The following is a 22,485-nucleotide window of genomic DNA, read 5'->3' on the forward strand; positions in this document are numbered from 1 at the left end:
GAAGATAGGTAAGATCGAGGCAGGGACGGCAGAGATTTTGAAGGTGGGAGCATGGTGAAAACGTACGAGACCCTCAACAGAAATGGGAAAGGTTTCAATAGCACGTGCGAGTTCGTCTAAAGAAGCAGATACTCTACTTTAAACATGAGACGGTTAAGATCTCGTGCGTCAAGAAAGGCTGGAAGGGGGCTGCTTGCCGGACGTAGGTCCGCAATGAAATGACACAGCGGGGAAATGGCAGAAATTCTGAAGGCGATGTCGGTCCAGCAGTCTCGACTGCCGAGTTCTGCATACCAGTCTCACTTCATGGCAAATTTCCACAAGTGTTGGTAAACTCGCTAATGTGAATAGATTATGAATTCTGTGGAGGGAAAGAGAGTGGACCCGAAACTCTGGTTCTGCCGCTGAGAGGATTAATGCCTCGCCGCGACTGCCGGCTGCTATTTGTCAGTGTGGGAGCGTCAAAACACAGCAAAACTGTACTCGGTAAATCTCATGTAGCAGAACTCACACTCACAACTTGTTGCTCGTGACGATCATAAAGCCCATAACTCCTTAAAGCTGGTGTTTGTTGTGAGAGGGGAAGTGAAACTTAAACTCGAACAGTGACGTGATTAATTGTTCTCTCGAGTCCAAGATAGTGGGGCCATAATATTGCTGCGGTGGGGGATGTCTGACTATTGGATCGGTAGCCACGATCACATCTCGAATGTGATACATCTGCTGTCGGACGGACCCCAAAACGTGCCTCTTTCGCATTCTACGGAATTTCTCTGCATTTGATGGAAGCCATGTACTCGAAATGGTAGTGGTCCTCGGAATCTTTTTGTTGCAACAGTGTGTCTGCAAACGGCCAACGCAATAGCCGCGTTAGAAATATTTCAAAGCAGGCGATGAAGTCGTAAGTTTTAAAAGTGTCCTCCGGTACTCCGTTGCAAGACTATCGCATTGTCCGTCATTCTTCTTCGCGTTCTCGGTGAAGGTTCTGGACCCTTGTCCCGCCAAGCAGCATCTCGTCATCTCAATCAAAAGGCAGGGGGCTCAGTGGATCTACCTGCGGCTTCCGCCCAAACATGCGCAATAGATCTGCGAAATAAGCAAAAGTTTGTCGGTTATCGAAAGTCTCCTGTCCAAGTATGGGGCAGTCAGGAGTGAGCCTTCTCATCTCACCTCTTGTTGTACAGGTCAAGGCGCGAGAAAACGACAAGCAGTCGGTGCTGCTAGTTTTGTTGTATCAGACCTGGGGTAGCTCATTCCTAGAGGCGGTGACTCCATTCCTAGCGGCTCTGGAACGTGTCTAGCAGCCAGGCAGCTTCTGGACTGTGGAATGTAAGATCATAGAATATCCAGTGTAGGACTTGGGTAAGCCAACATCGACTTCTTCCCGTAGATCTAAAAGTCCGATTCGAGCGTTGATTTTCGGGCTGAAGGCGAGGCTCATGTGCTGCCATGGTATCCAGGCAAACAATGGGAACTTGCTTTCCAGGCAAAATATCGATCTCTTCGGATGATCCTCTCCGGGGCTATTGGGTTGGTCAAATGAACCGAAGGCTGAGACCAGACTGCAGAGGCTAGCTGTGCCTATCCCACCATCTTCGAAACCAGCCTAATTCCTAATCTCTGAAGCCACAACGCAGGTACCAGCAGTTCGGGCCGATCCAGCCTGCTCGAAGCCTTCTGACGACCATCAGTGGCGATGCTGTAGTACCTGCGTTAAGAAGAGACCCTGTCGCCCTTCCCAGGGGGTGATGCATATCAGTTTCTGCAAGGTAGAATATACAACGCACTCACTGACCTGAGATATCGATTCAATCCTTCGAAACCAGACCCTTACGCTCGAAAATAGGCTCCAGAGCCTCCTCTTGTGGTAGAGTGGTCACTGAGGGAGAACTATCACACAATGGCTAACAATTCCGTCAGTCAACTTCGCCCGAAAACAGCGGAAACGGCCTCCCTTTTCAACGCGCCGCCATTCCGTCATCAGTACCTTGCTTATTAGGGCAGACTCGTGACTCAAGACGTGACTCACTGGTTGATTATATACTCAATAGTCAGGTAAGCTCCGTTTAATGAAACCTCTTCTGGGTCGAGGTGATACCAACTACCGAGACCGTATCTCATGTTTTCGTCGAAAGTGAAGCTCGAATTCAAGTGATATATGAAAGCATATTTCTCCCTGTCTATGCTTCCTTAATTCCAAGAAGTTCATCCACTCATTTGGACATCTACAGTCCTTCATACAGTCCTTTCCGGAACACCATAGCCACCCCTTGAAGTCACTCCTTGAAAGGACCCAAGGAACTTGTTCGTGAAAGCACCTCCTAAATCACCAATGATTGAGCTAATCAAGATGTAATAGATACCACAACTTTCTGTGTTTTTCAAAACATATCCAATCCACAATGAAGATGTTTGTTGATCAGAACCTGCGATACGGATCAAATAGCCACTCAGCCGCCTCGTCCTTCTCTTCCAGCTCGTCCATCAACTCATCCTTCTCGGCTGATGCCTCTAACTGGGACTCATCATCTACTGTAGACACCCCACTACCCACGCCGACTCGAGTAAATTTCGACCTCGTCAAGCTCGAAGAAGCTTCCCTGTGTGCTCCAACTCCTTCATGCACACCAGAAAGGAATGGGGTCGATGCAGGATTCTATAGCATGAGTTCAATTTCGCAAGATATGCTTTCTGGGTACTCCGACCCATCTATGATCTTCGCTGTGGATGGAAAGCTTCTGTCTGACCAGGCCATGATGGGTTACAACAACTTTGCCACATATGTTGGTCCAACAACAAACTCGTTCAGCAACCAGAGCTGCTTATCACTTGATTCGCAGTCATTTGATGGCGACATGTTCTCGCCAATCTCTGATTTGGGTCATTCCCCCACCGAAGATTTTGTTGTTCCCTCCCAGACAACATTCATGGACACATTCGATTTCCAATCTCCCTTGCGGTCGGCGAAAACTCTCCAGCTCAGCCATTCCTACGACACCCCAATTTCGGACTACGATTCCGGCTTCGAACAATTCGTACCAACATACCACGAAGCCAAGTCTTGCTCCACAACTCCATCTCGGCCTTCCCCCCTCCGCCAACCTGTCCTCTCCCCTCTTCCTACAACAGCAGCACTTCAGCAAGTCCAAGAGCAGTCACCTGCCACCAAAGAGGAACTCAAACGAACACTTACAGCCCGCAAGACCCGAAGGGCGATCAAGCGAGCCGGACGGGAGTTCTTCTTGCCCAACAACGTCCATTGCGTTAAGCTTGCAGACAAACAATGCCCCTTCGAGGGCTGCACCAAGAGATTTGTCCGCCAAGAACATCTCAAAAGACACGAAAGAACGCATACCCAAGAGGACTCCTACCCATGTCAATTCTGCCAGAGACCTTTCGGTCGACCTGATAACCTCAAATCCCACATCAAACTCCATACATTCCCACACAAGAAATCCTCACGCACTGCCTATTACCAAGAGGCGCAGGAGGTATATGATAGAATGAGCAGAAAGTCTCCTACCAAGTCAGAGAAGCTTGGCCTCCCGACCAGGTCACGTGCCAGACCATCTGGGTACTGAGCTGGTCTGCTCAACACGATTCATGATATTTCAGTCCACAGTCGCGATGGCATACATGAATGCACGACAGCTCATGCTGCAACGTGATTGGGATGACGGATACTATCTATGAACATTGTTAATGATGATATGGATTGATAGAAGATGGAGAGAAGAATATTTCGTGTTCGCATTTCGTGTCAACGCTAATAAGCGACCCCCTTTCGGCCCCTATTTTACCGTGGGGCTGTTTTCCTAGGCTTGTATTTTGCATTGATGGAGCTTTTCAGGGCTCGGCTTTCATATTACCAACAACTTCATCATTATGATTCATCTGTATCAGTAGTAACGTTGTTGCTCTTTGGTCTGTTTTTCTTTTGGGCATTTGGGGAGGTGCAGTGCATTGCAAGCGTGGTAGTCTGGCATTTAGCATAGGAGAGGTTCGATAGCATTTCCGAATCGGAGCTTAGGGAAATATTTGTAACCATTTAGCATATTGGTGTCGCTAAAAGTTTGGATTGGAAGTTCATGTTGTATTCGTAGCTTACTTGGAACTTCTAGGTCTGTACTTGTTTGTTAATGGAAATAAAATTCGTGTATAACTTTTTATTAATATTCTCTAATTTTCCAACTCTCAAATGTTTAGAGGCCGTTCTTCCCAAGTTCTACTCCTGGCTATTTCGATTAATAATGAAAAAAGCAATGGCAGTGTGTGACATTGTCAAGATGTAAAAAAGCGTGAAGGTAGGATGAAGCGGGGATTAGAAAATAAACTTCCTTATTAGGAAACAATGATGAAGATCTGCTCCGCAGTATCTTAATGCTTCACAACACTAAGAATGCAGTAGTAACGGTTGGCTTGCTTGCATATGTATATGCATGCACAAGGATGGCCCGAATCCTTATTTGATTAGCGGTCTAGATCGATGATGCAAGGAGTTTGGTTTCACAACAAGATGCCGTCTCATTTCCTTGCGTAAGCCTCAAAAGTATTAGTCGCAACACTCTGAGCCTCGAAGACAGTCAATATATTAAGTGCAACCTGCCGCACTGCGGCTGGTGCATTTGCGACTTTGCGGATTGAAATCATGTGAATGCTTGGGGTGGTGGTCTTAACGATTTCCCACGATGAAAGACTGGACTTAATTCAACGTACTTCCACCTCACTTCTCACCGCCACCCCACCATGCCTCCACCCAGTGCGAAAGCATCAGAGCATCAAAGGGGGGTGTCCAGGGCTAATAGTTTCTGTAGAAAGCAAGGAAACAAGGTACAAGTCACCATTGCCCGCAACAGGGTATTGGGCAAGGTGACACTGCGGTCGTGACTTTGGAAGGAACCTTTGATTGACTTCGACAGCAATAGGTCTGTCTGCACAAAAGCAATCCAATGGAAACTTGTGAAGCAACTTGGGAGTGGTAAAGATCCTTCCGATCTGAAGAAGGTGAACGATGATATACCAAGGAGTGTGGACTTAGGTAGGGGACAGCCTGGCCGGTAAGCACCGCCCCCCGGAACCTCGGTCTGGTCACTCTCTCGTGCGTAACATCGAGGGAAGGGCGAGAATGGATGGATTGCGAGGATACTAATGAATGATCCTTGACACGAAAGGAGAGTAACTGCTGCTAAATTCGGTGAACGAGCAGATCGCCATCTTGTCGGTGCCTCGTTTTACAGAAATAGCCCCTCTCAAGGATACAATTTAACAAGCTAGAACAAAACATACACAACATTCGAATCTGGTCCGAAGAAAGAGGAGACGAATGCTACAACCCACGACACATACTCCCAATCTAGCCATCGTTGATCACAATAGGGCTTTGCGTTTACCATCCCTACCTCCTTGCGCTCCCCAACCTGTGCTGGCCGGCCATTGAAAGTAGTGCACAAACATCTTCAAGCGGTCAACTACGCTCCGGTGTGCCTTGGAGCCGCAGAAGATACGTACCCGCAAAGCCCCCAGCTTGACGTCTTTTAGAAGCGCGGTGAGCCGTACGCTTCTGAGCCCGCCAAAAACAGTGATGGAACTGGGCAGAGCTTACTGGCTTCAAGGTCGGAATGACCTAGCTCTTGCTCTCCGACCGTCAATGCCGAAGGCAACAGCACGGAGACAGAATCACGACAACTTTGCAACCCTGTAGGCTACCAAGGCTGTGGATCAAGTAAATCTGCCTAAGTTTCAAGTCCACTTGGCCCTATCCCATCAATGGACGTGCAGAGATCAATCCACTGGATCTTTTGATGATGACTAGCCGTTGCCTCAAGGACAAGGACAGACTTCTAACTTCCTTCGTTGGGTCGCCATCAACTTCCGTTGGACAAATGGAATGGCTGCCGAAACAAAAAGAGACTGTCCTCGATCAAAGTGAAGTCAACTGGATCACCATCGCAACTACCCTTCCCCTCTCCACTTTTGCCATCAAGCTTCACTCAATCTGATCAGTTCAGAAAGAAACATAACCGTATCCGTCTCCGTCAAGGACGAGGCCTTGAGCTAGTTAGCAGAACCCGCATTATCGAACAAGCGTGAAGTCGCAGATGGCTTGAAGCCAGTGTCTCTCTCGGTCTCGTAGACACGTGCGGGGATTTGGCCGCTGACAACAAGATATGTATGTCACTTCCTCGTCTCTGCCAACCCCGAGGTTGGCGGATCTGGTATCGCTGTCTCTGGTACGCTCCCCATTCTTATCTCTAACGATGTTTGTGCCGATAAAGCAGTTGGTTCTGATGTCGCTGCCCGTTCTGAGGTCACCGGTTCTGCGTGGTCCTCACCAGCTTCGGCCGGAGTCGTCATAATGCTTAGTAGTGTAAACGAACCCCTCTTCGACCCTCGTGGCCGCTTTCCTGGTTACTTCCCCCGCCCGTTACATCAACTCGCGTTGCTTCTTGCGGTGCGCACTCTCGTCGAGCAAGCGGAGACCTGTTGCTGTACAAGAGCTCAACGCTTTGATCACAGTTCATCGAGACCCCGGAATTAGGCAGGAGGGGCTGAGGAAATATCGGAATAATGTGTCGAGGAAAGAGGAGGTCGTTGAAGGCAGAATTATGCATGATTTCCCCGAAAAACCCATCAAACGGATCTCCTGGGCAGACTGTAGCTCAGTTCTTTCAAAACATGGCCTAGCTCATCTCATCTCACCATAAGCAGCCTAGCGTCCACCTCGTGGGACTCCGCCTCTTCGAGTTCTCATCGTCTTGTGAGTCAGTCGGCTGGAATAAATTCCATCAGATAAACCTCCGGCTCCTCCTCCGTACCATTCGTCTCTAACATTTCCTAACCTCTCCATCCATCGCATTCTCACCCTCGCAGCTCTCCCTTGTCGTCGTGGTATGGAGGTAACATGTCGTCGGCGTTCCCAGATATCTCCGAAACACCCCACCTTCCCAAAAGCGGCACGGAAGACAAGGCCGTTTCATTGGCTCCGGCATCTCGGACATCATGACGACGGCTCCTGTCGGATGATCAATCATGAGCAAGCATAGCCACGACGAGAGACCAAGATCACAGCCCCCTCGATTTTATGTGCGCGAATATTGAATGAGTTTGATTGAGAGATATAGATGAGAGATATAGATAGGAGGAGAGGCCGTGAACTGAGCCTTGAAGGCAGAGAGAGCGGGGGTTTGATGTTTGCTGTGCGCAGGCTGCACTGCCGCAAACGCCAGGACGGCGGGCTCTGCCAGCTCGTGACAGTGAAGAAGAAGGCTGCGTGGGCGACTGAAAAGTAGTTTCGAGGTCCAAGAAACGCTTCGAGGTATAGAGGGTGTGATTTTGCTGCTTTTTGGAACATTCACGGGAGCTTTCCTGACCAGCAGCATTCCGGAATCCAGCCCCGTCTTGGCACCAACGTTGGTATGTCTAGTTCATCTCCTTGCCTCTTCTGCTTTGGTACACTGCCAACTTCTTGATTCTGAAAGCTGTCCTTATCGACCTTTCGGTCCGTTTCAATGTCCCACGGGTGGCCCATACAAGTTGAGACTGTCGAGTGACAGCGGTTGGTGGGGTCCTTGATTGAAGGAATGTAGCTGATTTTAGATGTACTAGATCTCGCTGGCCTTTGACCTCCATTGTTTTGTATCGGTCCTGTACTTTCGTGGTACTCTAACGAGGCTTGAGTCCTAGGCCAAAGGTTCTCGAGAAGGACGCGCAGCAATCCCAGCAACCTAGTCCCTCCTTTTCGTATCTTGCATCTCTTGCTCTTGATCCGCCTAGAGTATTGGCTAGAGACTTCGACGACTTTGAATATGCGGCGGATCCCAGAAAAGGCAGACCAAAACCATTTCCCAACATCGAGGTCCCGCTCTCTGACTGATCAGCCACTCATCGAGGTAAATGTTCGACTTCCTTTTCATAGATTGGCGAGGCTGATTGTTTGATTCATCAGACATCCTTCGGTACAATAACCTGAAAGGGGCTAGGTGTTGTAATTGTCCTTTGACTAAGTGAGGGGGGTGTTTTGATGAGAAAGACTTTTTTTGTCAATTTTTTGTCGGTCGCGGGTCACGACGGAGTGGAAAATTCACAACGCCGAGTCGTATTATATTTTCGATCTCAATAAGTCACTTTTCTCGACAACGACACGACTATATCTCCTTTGCTTCTGCCACTCACAGCCAGACAGAGCTCTTGAGATTCAACCATCGACCATTAGAACAGTCAGCACTATTGTATCTGCATCCCCTCGTGCGGAGAGATCTCTGCTGCTATGTCTCTCCCTACCTACGAATCTACTGTCAAGGGACCGAACAAGCTCACGTTTGTGGCTCCGTATCTCGGCCGGTCCTCGTTGTTAGCTGCGTCTCTTGTCTGCAAAGAGTGGTACTCGATCTTCGCTGCCCAGCTTTGGAGCGATCCTATCAAGCTGGCTGCTGACACACGCAATCCGTTTGGTAAGGGCTCCCTCCCGGCCACAGCATTCTGCTAATACCCTGCATAGCCAATACCTATCTTTTCTTCACCAACTCGAGTGCCTTTCCCGTATTTCCTCGTAAATGTGTTCTCACTCTGGACTTTCGACCACTCAAAGCGTTGGAGAGGCGTTTCCCACAAGACCATGCCAATTTCAGCCAAGTCACGACTCCTAAATACATATTCAGATGCGTCCCATTCTTCGAGAACGTCCGATTCCTTATCATCGACAACACGGGAAGATTCGACTACGATACCCAGCAACCCGTTGAAACCATAGAGTCCGATGAAAACAACAAGCTCCTGCTGTTTTCGTCCGCCTGCATCCCACAGTTGGACTACAAGCTTTTCGTCTCAACACCTATTCTCTACAATGTGATGTACCTGGATCTCTCGAACACCTCGAATACGCAGGCATGGAACTCGCTGCTTTCGTTCCACTCCCTTAATAATCTTCGGATCCTCAAGCTGTGTGGGCTTCGGCTCACAGACCAAAGTTTCCCATTTGACGCCCTCCACACCTCGTTACGTCTGTGGAGTCTAGATCTCCGACTAAACTCATTGACGGATCAGACGATTGACTTCCTGCTAGAGAAGTGTTTCGCTCCGATGGCTCCTGTCCCAGCAATTGCGCCTGATTCCGACGAAATCCTATACGAGGACCCCCCAACATATGACTTACGGGATGAAACAGATCCCACTTATCCCTCCTACAACCTCTCCGTCCCCGTCCGCCCCGACAAAACGGACTCTTTCATCTCATACATGAAACGACACGCCGACTTCAGCAGCCCTTCATCGCTCGTCCTCCCAGAGAGGGACCCGTTGAGAAAGAGCACGGGGCTGACACACCTCTACCTCTCATCCAACCGCTTCACATCAAAGGGGATCCACAAACTCCTCTCCTCCACCAACCGCCTGCAAGTCCTTGATGTAGGCACGGTCAAGTCAAATCCAAACGTCGATTACCAACTCCCGCACACCACTTCTTTTGCGCAGCCCAACACGGCCCCTCTCCTCGATCGCCAAACAGGAGACCGCATCGAGGACCTTCGCATCCACCACTCGGTCGTCAGTTGCATTCCGACTATCGCCCAAGGTCGCCTCGAGATGGGCTACACACCTCAGCATCTACACAAAGCAGAGAAATTCGGGGATCTCGAATTCCAATCCGCTGCATTCAGCCCTTTATCCAACTACCGTCTCTCGTCTCTTACTTTGACCGACATCCCGCTCAGGTCCACCGGTCCCACGATTAGCCGTCTTATCACATTCCTCCGTCTCTGCGCCAAGCAAGAAGCCACCCTCCTCTCGGCGTCTACATCCGGGCCCCGCAAAACCCGCCATAGCCCGCGTCTCCTTCCCGGTCTGAGAAAACTACGATTGGAATTCATACACGGGAGATCAGGGATGGATGAAGTTGGGCCCAGTGTGTCGGGAGATCAGGATGCGGATGAGTTCCAGGCGCAAAGCCAAGGCGACTTTTCGTTCTTCGCGGATGAGAAGATGCAAACGAGTCCGATTAGTCGGCGGAGCAGCATCTGGGGGACAGGGAGCGGGAAGAGTTCTTTGGCGGAGGTGGTGGAGACGAAGGATGTTTGTGAAGAACTTAAGATATTTAGACAGAGGGAGCAGCCGAAGTGGGGTGGAAGTTTGGAGTTAGTTGTTCCTAGCAGACGCTAGGTAATGAGGATGCAGTTCCCATGTTCTAGAGATGGAGTGGCACTTTGCAGGTTGCTGTTCCTGCTAGACGCTGATCAGGAAGATTGAGGTGGCTCTCAAATGTTCTATGGAGTTGAATAATTGAGGACGCCATAGTCAAGATGCGTCATATTCACTTGGCATAATCGAGGATGAGTCAATTCAATGTGTTTGAATACCGTAGCAACAATACCAATGGATCACTTCTTCCACGTGTAATTCATCCTCGAATACACCCTTCTTCCTTGCAATGCAATGCATCACCCAACTACAAGCTCTCAACTTCCAGCTTGGCTCCGTTCGGGGCAGCGTTGTCGAGACCGTGTGCTAGCTCCCATTGACGGAACTCCTCAGCCGAACCTTCCTTCTCCTTCAGCTTCACCATCAGCTTGGGCTTCACGAAGAACCCGATGACGCGAACGCGGTCCATCCAGTCCTTGCTCTCCTCTGCCAGCTCGATGTCGAAGTGCCAGAGGAGTGTTGTTAGGATTAGCTTCATCTCCATGATCGCGAGACCTTTGCCGATGCAGTTGCGTGGGCCGAGGGAGAACTTTGTGAGTGGAACCGAATCAGATTCATTTCATGCCAATTTTAACTCCTGAAGGTGGAGCACGAGTGGGGTGGGAAGAGGAGAAAAGTGACTCACAGGCTTCACAGCACCCAAGTTATCGCCCTCAAAGCCCTTTGCATCCTTGAACCACCGCTCAGGCCGAAACTCATGCGGATACAGAAAGTTACCAGAATACGTATTCGCGGACAAGACATTAACGGCGACTAACGTTCCTGCAGGGACCCAATTACCAGAGATAAGCTTTCCGCCTTTAGGCACGATTCTGCGTAGATTGCCGGGAATTGGAGGGAAGAGGCGGAGGCCTTCGTTGATGCTTGCGGAGAGATACGCAAGATCTTTTGTTTCAAGAGAAGGTAAGGTGATTTCGCTAGGTGAGCTGAGTTGCTTGCGGATTGCTGCGGTTAGGGTGAAGAGGTAAGGTTTCTTTGTCAAGGGGGATTGGGAGGAGAGGAGGTAGTACAGCAAGCCGGTGAGCAAGGTGGCTGTTGTTTCGGCGCCGCCAACGATCAGCATGCGGGAGGTTTCAACGAGTTCTAGATAGCTGATTCCGTGGGGATCGTTGAGCTTCCTTAGGAGGTGTGTGGTGCTGCAAGACGAGGGTTGTTAGTAGGGAGAGAGTAGTTAGGGACAGGAAAGAACAAACAAGTCTCCTCGAGCCTCGTCAATTTTCAGTCGTGCGTCAAGTCGTTCCTTAGAAAGGGTAGCGTGCTTCAAGTCGCCTTCCAAAAGTTTCTTGTCAATGAATGGGGTGAAAAGGAAGCTGAAGGGCCAGAACTTAGCGGCTGCGCTGATGAGAGCAGCGCCGGAGATGCGGGCGAAGATGAAATTGATCCATGGCTATAGAACGTTACTTCTCTATATAGAAAGGGCAGGGTATATTGGACGCACGTGCAGTGTAGCGCTGGTCAAACAATTGAAGGAATCTCCAAACACCATATCCCCTGCGATATCGAAAGTAAGGAAGTTGAAGATCTCGCTGAGATCAACGGGCTCGCCAGCTTGAGACTTCAGGAGGTCGATGGATTGGTTTGTGTACTTCATAATGATTGGTTCTTGCTCACGGAGGTTGGCGTTGGAGAAGGCGTGGGACATGTTGCGTCTACAGATGTCAAAGTCAGCAGCAGGAATGAAGCCAGATATGGAAATTAGAAGCAGGCAAACAAACCTCAACCTAGCATGCTGCTCATCATCAAGTTCGAGCATCGGGCCATTTTCACCTGCCTTCGAGGCACCAGAGGCCGCAAAACTGAGGTCCTTCTTGAGCTGGCTCCTATCTGGTAGTCGAGTGTAGATGTCGTGCCATGCGTCAACAGTGGTGTAGGAGAGTTCGTTAGGCGCCAAGCGGACAACAGGGCCGTATTTCTCGTGAAGTTGGTGTATTTTCCAGGGGAGAGTGCCACGGAAGAGATAGTAGGTTTGTGGGAGGCGGGAGATCTTCCAGAGGAAAGGACCAGGGTATTTGGAGAGGGGGTGGATGTAGACGCGGTAGATGATAATACAGAAGAGTATGTATGCAACTGCGATGATGACAACCCAGATAGCTAAGTCCCTGCTCAACACCGACGCCATGGTTGTGGTGTTTGTGTCGTGTCGATGTCGTTGAGAGAGATCGTTGTTTGTGCTTAGAACACTCATAAGAGGGGAAGGGAGTATGGAGCCGATTTCGGACTGAAGAGTAATTCTGAGTGCAGTAAAGCATGGTGCGCATTTTATTCGTTCTTTGTAGCAGCGATAGAGGGGGTGGTTACACTCGTTGCGGCACAGGCTCCTTGGCAGGGGGTCGTATTTTATGCGAGGCAACCTGGTTAATAAGCCAGTCAGTCAGCTATTAGCTAAGGTATTCTGACAGCTAATTAGCTTATAAGAGTTGAGTTAACTAATTAACTTAGCAAATTAAAGACATAATCTTATAAATATTTTTTTGATTATCTAAAACTCTTAAAAAGAAAAAACTTGCTTATACTTTTTTTGTCTTTGTTTTATAGTCTTTAGCTACTAAATAGTGCTATACAGACGCAATATATACACACTTCATTTGAGCAAGTCCTACTCCCCCAGAGTACAGCCCTTGTAAGGGCTCTCACGCGCAGTGAAAGCTAAGTACTTGCCCCCCCCCCCCCCCCCCCCCCCCCCCTCCTCCTATTTTTGCTTCTGTATATCGGGTACTAATTACAACCAGCATACCGGCCAAAATGTGACTCTCCCTTATGAACGTTTTATATAATCATCTTCCATATACTTGCTGTTACGGGCACTATCCTCCTAATATAGCTTAGTCCAGGTCTCCCAAGTTCTTTATTCTCCTTATCTCTCACGTATTTCCTTATACTGCCCGAAGGGGCGAGATAGGGCAAGCTGTCCACGTAACCCACTAGTAGCTATCCGGTTTTCTGCTATCGTAATTAATAGTTTATACGCAAAAGTGGTTAAGGCCCCCATGGCTTGCGTGCGAACGATTATATTTGTACGTACCCAAGAGACACGTCGAATTCCGGCTACAAATTCCCTTCCCTCCCCACGCTCCTGCTTTATACCGCTACAGGCCCCTTCCTGTTCACTTTGTTACCGTCGCTAGAGGTTCCAAAGCCCCTAATCTAGCGTTTCTCTTACCTTAAACGTTATTTGAAATTTAGCCTTAACCGCTCGTGGGGAATACCCTTTAGCCCTAACGGGAGATACGGCTCGTCATACGTATTAAAGGAGGAGTGGATTAACGACATATCTAGAGAGAAAGTCCTCTAGTCTCCAAATTACTATATACTTGTCGATTCGATATGCCTGCTATGTCTAACCTTAGTATAACGTAGACTCGCATATACATATATCGCAATAGTTGACCTTGAGGGAATCGACAAAGTGTATACTGTGTGGTCTGTTGACGCGTTCTATAGAGCAGCGGAATCGGAAAGAGCTGAAGGCGCTGAGACAATGTAACTTCCCATACACTGGAGCGAACTAACAGTTTAGGATAGAATACGGGCCCCCCAAGAGTTTGCAAGGAACATTTCTGGTAGAAACTATGATGACTATTACAGGGACTATAATCTTAGAAGAGTATTACATACAGTGGAATTAGTGAGCTGTTGCGCAGGTCGCCCAAGGCCGATGTAAACGGTGGCACTCAACTCTCTAATTATACATGAGCAAGGGAGGAGGAACGGTTGAGGAGCAACCACACGATGTTATTTCTCGGCCGGTCCAGCAAGTACAGAAAACTGTCCCCCACACCCTGCAAAGGTAAGCCTCTTGCCCTTCACATCGCCCTTCTGTAGAAGTGTAGGAGTCTTCACAGGCTCCTCTGTCCCAAGACCGGTCCGGTAACTTTCTGAGTAGCCCCAAGAATATGCTTTGCCATCCGTAGTAATGGCAATAGAATTGTCGATAGCAGCGGCGACGAAAACTGCTTGGATATCTGGGATAATAGTAGGTTTCAGTAGAATTCGTGGATTGCCACGGCTGTCGAAGATAAGATCTTCTGGTTGCAAGTCTTCCAACTTGATACCTGTCTGACCGTAGTCGCAACGGCCCCAAATTAAGAGCTTGCCATCTTCGGTACAAGCAATTGAATGCTGATTTCCACCCCTGATCTCTCTGATCTTATAAGGCCTAAGATTCTCGACAACAGTCGGCTTCTCAATAAAAGCGTCGTCCTCCCCAGCTCCAACCACGATTCCTGCCTGTCCGAAATTGTTCAACCCCCAAGAGTATACTTGACCCTTGGCGTCAATAGCAAAGCTGTGATATGCACCACAGGCAATGTAGGTGATTTGTGGTAGGCCGAATCGACAAGGAGTAAGAGCCTGAAACCGAGTTCGATGTACTATGTGACGACCAAGCTGGCCTTGTTCGCCAGCGCCCCAAGCGTACACTTTGCCTTTATTATCAAGGGCTAGGACATGATTGGTTCCTGTAGCAAGGGATTTGATCTTCGTTAACTGAGGGATACGAGCGGGTTTTCGCCGGCACTTCTTTTTGTCATCCTTCCTTTGGACAGCTTCGATGGCGTCTGCTGTAAAAAGGCCCATCGCACCATCATCTCCCTAATATTATCAACAGATAGTTATAACTATAGGATTAATGGAGGAACTTACGCTAAATGTTCCCCAACCATAAACAGAACCATCAAGTGTAAGCGCAAAACTAGCACTATCAGTTGCAGCAACTTGAACGAAGGCTTTCACACCCTTGCCAAAGAACTCTGTTGGAATAGCGGTAGGTGTGCTTTCCTTAGGGCTCAAAACATTGTCTTCATCCTCATCTTCTGAGTCCAAATCTGTATCTCGACCAAGCGCACCGTTATCATTCACACCCCACGTCAAAATCTTCTGATCTTGAGTTAGAGCTACGCAGTGCATACCTCCTACCGCAATCTGAACGACGCCAACCGTTTTGGCATCAAGAAGCCTATTGATGCGGGGATGCTGAACATCAGTAGGTTGCATTCCATCAATCGCCTTTGGGCCCAACCCAAGTTCACCAGATTCGCCGCCACCGAATACAAAGACGTCCAACGTCCGTGATGGAGCAGAATTGATCGCCGAATCGGGTTTTAGCCTTTTCGCAACAGCAGCTGGGGCGGGCTCATTGGCGCCCTTGCGTTTTCTGCTCGGTGCGGGCTTCGAAGCTGAAGAGGTTATGTTGTATTAGCAATTTGATAGCCTTCAATCAACACCATAGGAGAGGGGACTAACAAAAAGCTGTTGTCGCAGGGTGCTTTCCATCGGCAGTCTTGGCTTGCGCCTTCGTAGTGGCGGCCGCTTTGACGGACTTCGATGAATGAGCGGTTCGTGGCATCTTTGTTCCGTTCTGCCCGCAACCAAATAGCTGCTTTCTTCACAGTTACTATCCTTAGCATGCGTTAGTGATCACGTCGCGTGCCTCGACGATAATGATTCGGCCAAAGTAGAAGAATTTTCAAAGTTCTCACACGAGTGTGTTGTTTGGAAAACCGGGAATATGTAAATACCCCACTGGGTGTTGATTAGGCTGCCGTTTGGGGGCTACTAACCCAAAGTAGAGGCGCTCGGACAGGAACACCAAAAGTCTCGCCTTCTCTTTAAATTTATTTAAATTTATAAGGAATTAATAGAATTTAATATTTACTTTATTTACTTATAGCACTAAATAAGCGCTATTTAAATATATATTTTTTAAATTAAATTTCAATTAGTAATAGTTCTTAAATTAAAGAAGTTAAAAAGTAAATATTTTATAGTCTAAAGATAAGCTTAAGAAAGCCTAAAAAATTAGCGAATAAGTCCCTAAAACTGGACGTGAGAGCCCTATAAGCCCCTAATTTATAAGACCTTAGGACCTAAAACTAGAACTTAATTAATTTAGTATTTAAAGTCCTTTAAATTAAAATTGTATTTTAAGAAATCATTTTATTATAAGTTAAGAAGCACATAATTATATTATAAGTCTTATAATATACCAGCTTATACTTATATTTAGAAATCTAACTTAAGTTCCTTAAATACCCTAGCCCCCAATTAACACCCTAATTGACACCCCGGGGGTTGTTGTTTTACATATTCCCGGAAGCAGAGGCAAATGCCACAATACAACTTCCATTTTCGATATCCAAATGTGCTTTGATTAGTAGTGATTGAGGTTCAAACTTTTTTGGTCCCCTTTCTAGCTTTTAGAGTGAACAGCTACAGTACAGAAGAATTTACAATCTTGACCCCCCTACCCCCTAGATATCATACCGGTCCGTCTCATGCTTCACCGGCCTGTACACAAAATAATCAAACTTAGCCTCCTTGGCCTGCCCATTCAAATCGCTCGCCGCCACCCCGACGAAAGCCCCCGTAAAACTGCCATGAGCATGATGACCCCCACACTCATCGCTCAAAATACTCGCATCCCACCTCTTCCCAATTTTCGCGAGTTCCTGGCCCTCAAGCGCATACCAGAACTGCCCCTCAGCCCCCCTCACCGTGAGCGCGAGTTTGACCTTCCCTGCCTTCGGGATCTTGACCGGATCCTGCATCGGGAAGGAAAGCTTGCCGTCTGGCCAGCTGGCTTCCGAGGACATGATGAGGAGCTCGCGCTCCCCGTCGCTGTGTGCGGTGACGGCGAGGTAGAAGAAGTTAAAACGACAGTAATAAGCCGTCAACCCCGCAAACTGCCTCTCATCGCTGGGCGCAAAGTCGATGACTGTTTCGGCGTCGAAGGAGAAGTGCGTCTGCCGTCTCGCAACGAGTGCTTGCTCGAACCAGGAGCCGATGGATTCTCTTCCTATCAAGACGAGTTTGTCGTCCGAGATGTTGAAAATCCTCTCGTGCTCCGGCGTCCTCAGCCATTGGAAATCCTGATGCAGTTTCTTCTCAAACGTATACCTCTTCTCCTCCCAATACACACTCTCATCCCGCATCCCCGGCACATCAACAAACAGACTCGGCACGGGCCCGTTCTTGACATACAGCCAGTCGTCCCTCCACTCCGCCTCTTGGATCGAGGTCTCGCGACCTAAGACGCACCGACGATTCTGCGTAATAGGACGCCCGGACAAATGCACAAGATACGTCCTCCCCTCCGGCGTCTCGACGATATCGCCATGTCCCGCCCTCTGCAACGCAGCCCAATGGCTATCTTTCGAACTCAAGATATACTTATCAGGATGCAGCTCATACGGACCCCAAATATCCTTACTTCTCGCTAACGTACAAGCATGATCATACCCCGTCCCTCCTTCCGCCGTAAGCAAGTAAAAATACCCGTTCCGCTTATACAAGTGCGGACCCTCAACGAGATCCAATTCCGTGCCCTTAAACACATTCTTCCTCTCGCCAATCAACCCTTTCTCAGGACTCCACTCCTGCAACGCGATCCCGGCAAAGCTCCGTGGCCGCCGTCGATGGTCCTGCAGCATATTCACAAACCACTTCTTGCCCGTCTCCGCATCGTGGAACAGGCTCGGATCGAAGCCGCTGCTGTTGACGTACACCCGTTCGCTCCACGGCCCCGCGATGGCCGGCGCCGTCACGATGTAGTTGTGCGCGTCTTTGAAACTCCCGTCTTTGCGCTTCACGTCCGTGTACACGAGCCAGAACTGCCCATCGGAGAAGGAGAGGCAGGGTGCCCAGACGCCGCAGGAGTCCGGGTTGCCTCGCATGTCGAGCTGCGAGGCGCGAGATAGGGGCCGCGTGACGAGAGACCAGTTTGCGAGGTCGGTGGAGGAATGGATTTGCACGCCTGGATACCACTCGAAGGTGCTGGTTGCGATGTAGTAGGTGCCATTGTGCAGGAGGATGGAGGGGTCGGCGTTGAAGCCTGGGAGGATGGGGTTCCGGATTTGAGGCATGGTGGGCTGGGGATGAAAGAGCTGGCTCTGGAGTTTTGGGTGAGGGGGTGAGGGTGAGAGAAAGTGTGAAGAGGGATATAAAAGTATAAGAGTGAGAGTGAGAAATGTGTGGTGTGGTGGTGGCGTAAAGTGAGGTGAGGAGAAGCGAACCGGAGCCCCCCTATTTAGCCGAATTACCCGGGCGGGCTGGGAGAAGACAACAAGCTGGGCTTTTGGCTTCCACAATTATTTGAGATTTTTCCTCCTATGATATGAGATCTTACGGAAGCGTGGACGTGCACTTGAGTTTCGTAACTCGAGTTTTCTGACGATTATTCCGAAAGATTGCGTCTTCCCCTGACCAAAGACCATGAGGCCAAGTGAAAGTCACATGATGTATGATGCGGGGCTAATGTTTTGATTCAGTGTCTTTCCGTTTAGTAAGCAGATATCGATACTTCCAGTAAGGGGGACATGGCATCCAAAGGGGGAAGGTCAATATGGAAAGTTTAGTCGAGGACTTGAGGCAGGCAAAGAAGCCACGAAGAAACGCAAACGAGCTCTTGCTTTTCCGAAGTTTTGGGTAAGACGTAGGTCCTGCTGTGCAACATAAGGCTTTCCCGGCTTCCCACTTTTTCTCTTGCTTCACGGGAACTTTTCCATCCGTGCTCTCGAGAGCGGCTATCGGGAACGAGAATGGAATGGCAGAGGCGTTCAGAAGAGCGGCGGATCCGGGAAGAGGCGACCCCGAAACCCTTGGTGGATCGACACGCTTGAAGATCTTTGCTTTTCCCCATATGTACACTGCGTCAATCATATTGCGTCCCGAGCACGGAGGCCTGCTCCGCAGGTCTTACGGAAACCAGGCACTTGGGACAGCGGGACTCGTAAATCCTCAGCCATGTCTCGTTTCTCTCCTTTACCCTCTGTTGTTGGTCTCATGCACATATCTCACAGCCGATACCCATCACTCGTACCCGCGCCCAATCAAGGATGATAGCTATTCATAAACCCCCAAAAACTATCGTTGCCAAAATCACCCTCAAACTGCCAGGCCCCTCCTTCCCCTCCCACGCTAGCCCCATTCACCCCATTCCAGCCTGCATCCAGAGCAGCGCCTCCGCTCAAATCTAGACCTCCACCTCCGTCCACGGTCCCTAGGTCGTTGAACAGCAGATCGTGCATTGGCTGTAGCGGCGCTATGGAGCTGAAATCGTAGTTCTGATTTTGAAATGGGGTAGGGAGAGGAGCTGAGAAGGCGTACCAGGCGTTGGATGTCCCGGGTGTGGGAACTGAAGGAGGCAGGGCCGAGGTCGTGAGGTTTGAGATTGTAGGGAGGTTGTAGGGCGTCGCTGTTGCGGTGTTCTTCTGCTCCTGCGAAGCATCGGGAGGAGGTGGGTATACCGGAAGCTTAGCAGGAAATTCCTCCTTGATTCTCGGCTCAGGCGGAGATTCGTTGTTCGACGCTGAAGTTGAGGACGGAGCAGGTGTTGGGAGAGGATTAACGGGATATTTTGCTTGAATCAGAGCCCGTTTTAAACGCACGTGAATTGCCTTTAGAACGCTGAGTGCATCGTTCGCCATGCTATTTCTCGGGGAAATTGTCTCGAAGCGCTCCATGCAGAAGTTGAAATGCTGCAAAACGTCGTCTAGATCTTCGCCATTTTCGCTAGGGTGTAAGATGTAGATTGCCGAGCAGAGGATGATGGCATCGAAGGTGTTAAGAACAAGAGCGAACATCTTGTAATGATTTACCTTGATCAGGTTGAAGAATGTGCGTTGGGCTCGCAGGATCTCGAGACCAGCTTTCAGGGCTGCGGTGCGAGATGAGGGGTTGGTGAAGATGTAGGGTCGATGGAGGGCCATTATTGTAAAGTTTGTTGCGTTACGGAAGTTTTGGCGTGCTGCTGGGAGCCAACTGCATTCGGGGAGGTGGTCGAAGGTGGTGTCTGGGTTTTGATGTCGGAAAAATGGGGGGCAGTGCATGGTTATTTGGCCGAGAAGTGTGTGCATTTTTTCAACTTTTGCGATATTGTTTTGACGAGGATCTTCTTTCTCTAGATTGAAGATGTCCCACAGGGGTGTTATAACTTCAACGTTCCAAAGAAGCATCGTCAAGGGAGTTGGAGGGTCGTTGTCTGTTCGTGGTGCTGGTGCTACCTCCCTTCGATTCTTAGGTATAGGAGCATCGATTGGGAAGGCCGGCTTTCCATCTCGACTATCGATTGTTGCTGGCCGTCCAAGTACCACCGCCATGTGTATATCCCATAGCGAAAGGAGCATCCACACCCGCCGTCGGAGCTGTTCAAACCATAAGTTTTCCAGGACCTCCTCCGGTGTCGTTTCCGGCTTCCGTCTGTGATCGAAGACTTCTTTGTGTAGACCGATTTCTTGTGCGTCTCGAATCGTCTGAGAGAGGTTGTGCCAACTCTCAGGAACAAGCCCGCAATTCTTCATGAATTGTGTCCGTAGAAACCCAGCTTGTACTGCGACCAGTGTCGTATTGCGCTTTCCAAGCAGACAGAGTATTTGGCTGCCCGATTTGCTGTAATCCGTCGCTAGGTCGTCCAAGGACATTGCGGCTGCATATTTGAGTGAGTCGAGACTCGGGTCATAGTCGGGAGGCTGGAATTGCAGAGCCAATGCCAGGATTTGGAACAACAGGCCAGGGAAGAATTGTAGATCACCCGACAGCTCCAGAGGTCCTTTATTGAGCGCCGAGTAAGATAGGTTATTCCAGCTCTTCAACAGATCCCTAAATATGCCCTCGTCCAAGGGATAATATTGCAGATTGACCTCCTGGAAGTAGGTTGTAACCAGTTGCTCGATAAACGGTTTGGCAGGGAGCTGTCTGATCAGACTCTTGTACTCCTCTCGCAACCCACTCTGATCACCTGAGGTCGAATGCAAGCTCGATATCAGAGCGCCGTTGGTATCGTTGTCTTCGATCTTCTTGAATATGCCGAGCGTGGTGTTGTTGTTCCCGTTCGACTTTGCATAACCAAAAGCACTGAACTGTGCCGCGGTGTTGGACTCTGCCGGTTTGATGACGCTGTATACCCCGCCGTCCTCAGCAGCTCTATTGACGCTCTCCTCCAGCAGCTGCTGCTTCCTCGCAGATTCGTTCTCGTAGTGGCAGAGGGATTGCTTGTTCCTGGCAAGGCAATTCGAGCACGGCGATGCGCGATCGCACTGCAATATCAGCAGAGTGCTCGGTCGGGGTAGGTGCCAAGTACCTTTTGTTTCCGTCGATGGCATTCCGTGCAGGAGATGACAATCCTCTTCCTCTTCCGCGGGACCTTGAGGGGACTGATCGATCGCGGGGATTGGTCGGTCGAGGTCTCCATTGTGAAGTTGTTCTACAATCGCATAGGGCTGAAGGGTGTGGATCAAGGCCGACCGAAAAAGTTGCTGACAAGCTTCGGGGGAAGCAGGACAACGATATTTCCTGGTTCCTGGTTCTTGGGTCTGGGCTTCTGACTGCCGAGAGGATAAATCTGATGTCTCGAACTTCGTTTCTTTGATTCTGGGGAGGGAATTCCGAGCGGAGGGCGTGATATTGAGCCTTCAAAGCGCGTTAGTCGATTGTCGACTGTCGATGTAATTGAGGAGGCGCATCGGACGATTCGTCAGCGGAGTTAAGGAGATAGGCTCGGGTGGGATCTCACTGCGCATCCACTGACTGCACTTCCACTGCACTTGCACGCCCACTCCACCTTTTTTGGCAGCGGGCAGCGGCAGAGATGCCTTCACATCCAGGTGTTAAACGTCAGAATATCCTGTCCCCACGTGGGAGCGGGCTTCAAGGTTTCGGGGTCCTTCAGCGCGAGACGGTCTCATGTGGTGTTCTAGAAGCTTTTTTTTCTCGTTTACTCGAAGAGTCAGTCGAATGCTTGGGTGTAGTCAATTTAGATAGTACTGTACGGAGCACGAAGCAGGCGCTGCATTCCTTCCAGGCCGGCTAGAGCCGAGTCCCAGTTCCGAGTCCAAGGTCCAAGGTCCCAGCCTCAGTATTTTGGCAGAGAGGAAGAGGGAAACTACAAGCTCACTACACGCTCACTTCAACCTCATCTCTCTTCACGCGACACGCGAAACTATCTGCGAACCCAACCCAACCCAGTCCAGCCTATCCCAGCCCACCCCCTGTCGTACGAAGACTGCAAAGACAACAAGCAGCACCGACCCAGCGTGGGGTACTAGGAAGTACGGACAGTACTGCTGTACCACCAGGAGCGGGGAGGAAGGGATCTGCGCCGAAAAAGCGCCTCATTAGAAAACTGGGATTTCTTGGCGCAAGCACTGGACTGTACTGTTGTGCTCTCTTCCGTTCTGTCCTGTGATGTCCCGAGGCCTGGCCTGCGCTTCCAACCGCTCGCTCGTCTCCTTTGGCCATTGGTGGCCACAATTCGCAGGCCATCCAGCGCAATACAGTACTTACAATATATATAATATTGAA

General features: G+C 49.6%; 7 protein-coding genes across 7 annotated transcripts; 2 read left to right on the forward strand and 5 right to left on the reverse strand.

The window, feature by feature from the left end:
- Window positions 1-3,284: 3,284 nt before the first annotated feature.
- Window positions 3,285-3,440, forward strand: K444DRAFT_510609 (uncharacterized protein; the record flags this gene model as incomplete). The annotated part of the gene is made up of 1 exon (XM_024873444.1): window positions 3,285-3,440. A coding segment is annotated over one exon (156 nt), but the record flags the coding sequence as incomplete, so codon positions are not given.
- Window positions 3,441-6,819: 3,379 nt separating this feature from the next.
- K444DRAFT_411933 (uncharacterized protein) lies at window positions 6,820-7,418 on the reverse strand. The gene has a single exon (XM_024872617.1). It carries the CDS (start codon window positions 7,349-7,351, stop codon window positions 7,028-7,030), a length of 324 nt encoding a protein of 107 aa, XP_024736351.1. The 5' UTR covers window positions 7,352-7,418; the 3' UTR covers window positions 6,820-7,027.
- Window positions 7,419-8,266: 848 nt separating this feature from the next.
- K444DRAFT_663855 (uncharacterized protein) lies at window positions 8,267-10,235 on the forward strand (the record flags this gene model as incomplete). Its single annotated transcript, XM_024886891.1, has 2 exons — window positions 8,267-8,450; window positions 8,498-10,235. The coding sequence occupies 2 exons, from the start codon at window positions 8,267-8,269 to the stop codon at window positions 10,150-10,152; spliced, it is 1,839 nt and encodes a 612-aa protein (XP_024736352.1). The 3' UTR covers window positions 10,153-10,235.
- Window positions 10,236-10,438: 203 nt separating this feature from the next.
- Window positions 10,439-12,310, reverse strand: K444DRAFT_530186 (cytochrome P450; the record flags this gene model as incomplete). The annotated part of the gene is made up of 5 exons (XM_024874880.1): window positions 10,439-10,720; window positions 10,817-11,327; window positions 11,385-11,578; window positions 11,630-11,840; window positions 11,907-12,310. The coding sequence occupies 5 exons, from the start codon at window positions 12,308-12,310 to the stop codon at window positions 10,439-10,441; spliced, it is 1,602 nt and encodes a 533-aa protein (XP_024736353.1).
- A 1,613-nt stretch (window positions 12,311-13,923) lies between these two features.
- Window positions 13,924-15,535, reverse strand: K444DRAFT_643480 (RCC1/BLIP-II protein; the record flags this gene model as incomplete). The annotated part of the gene is made up of 3 exons (XM_024884863.1): window positions 13,924-14,781; window positions 14,833-15,365; window positions 15,433-15,535. The coding sequence occupies 3 exons, from the start codon at window positions 15,533-15,535 to the stop codon at window positions 13,924-13,926; spliced, it is 1,494 nt and encodes a 497-aa protein (XP_024736354.1).
- Window positions 15,536-16,439: 904 nt separating this feature from the next.
- Window positions 16,440-18,050, reverse strand: K444DRAFT_530158 (glycoside hydrolase family 43 protein; the record flags this gene model as incomplete). Its single annotated transcript, XM_024874879.1, has 1 exon — window positions 16,440-18,050. One exon carries the CDS (start codon window positions 18,048-18,050, stop codon window positions 16,440-16,442), a length of 1,611 nt encoding a protein of 536 aa, XP_024736355.1.
- Window positions 18,051-19,016: 966 nt separating this feature from the next.
- K444DRAFT_653029 (uncharacterized protein) lies at window positions 19,017-21,856 on the reverse strand (the record flags this gene model as incomplete). Its single annotated transcript, XM_024885850.1, has 5 exons — window positions 21,698-21,856; window positions 21,266-21,594; window positions 19,434-21,221; window positions 19,119-19,403; window positions 19,017-19,076 (listed from the first exon to the last, which is right to left on the reverse strand). The coding sequence occupies exons 2-5, from the start codon at window positions 21,374-21,376 to the stop codon at window positions 19,017-19,019; spliced, it is 2,244 nt and encodes a 747-aa protein (XP_024736356.1). The 5' UTR covers window positions 21,377-21,594; window positions 21,698-21,856.
- Between the last annotated feature and the right edge of the window lie 629 nt (window positions 21,857-22,485).

The sequence above is a fragment of the Hyaloscypha bicolor genome (assembly GCF_002865645.1).
Source record: "Hyaloscypha bicolor E unplaced genomic scaffold K444scaffold_86, whole genome shotgun sequence".
Taxonomy (NCBI): domain Eukaryota; kingdom Fungi; phylum Ascomycota; class Leotiomycetes; order Helotiales; family Hyaloscyphaceae; genus Hyaloscypha; species Hyaloscypha bicolor.

What these genes read in the sequence shown, in the direction of transcription:
- K444DRAFT_411933 (XM_024872617.1), bottom strand. Translation starts at nt 7,351, where the DNA reads ATGTTCCAAAAAGCAGCAAAATCACACCCTCTATACCTCGAAGCGTTT.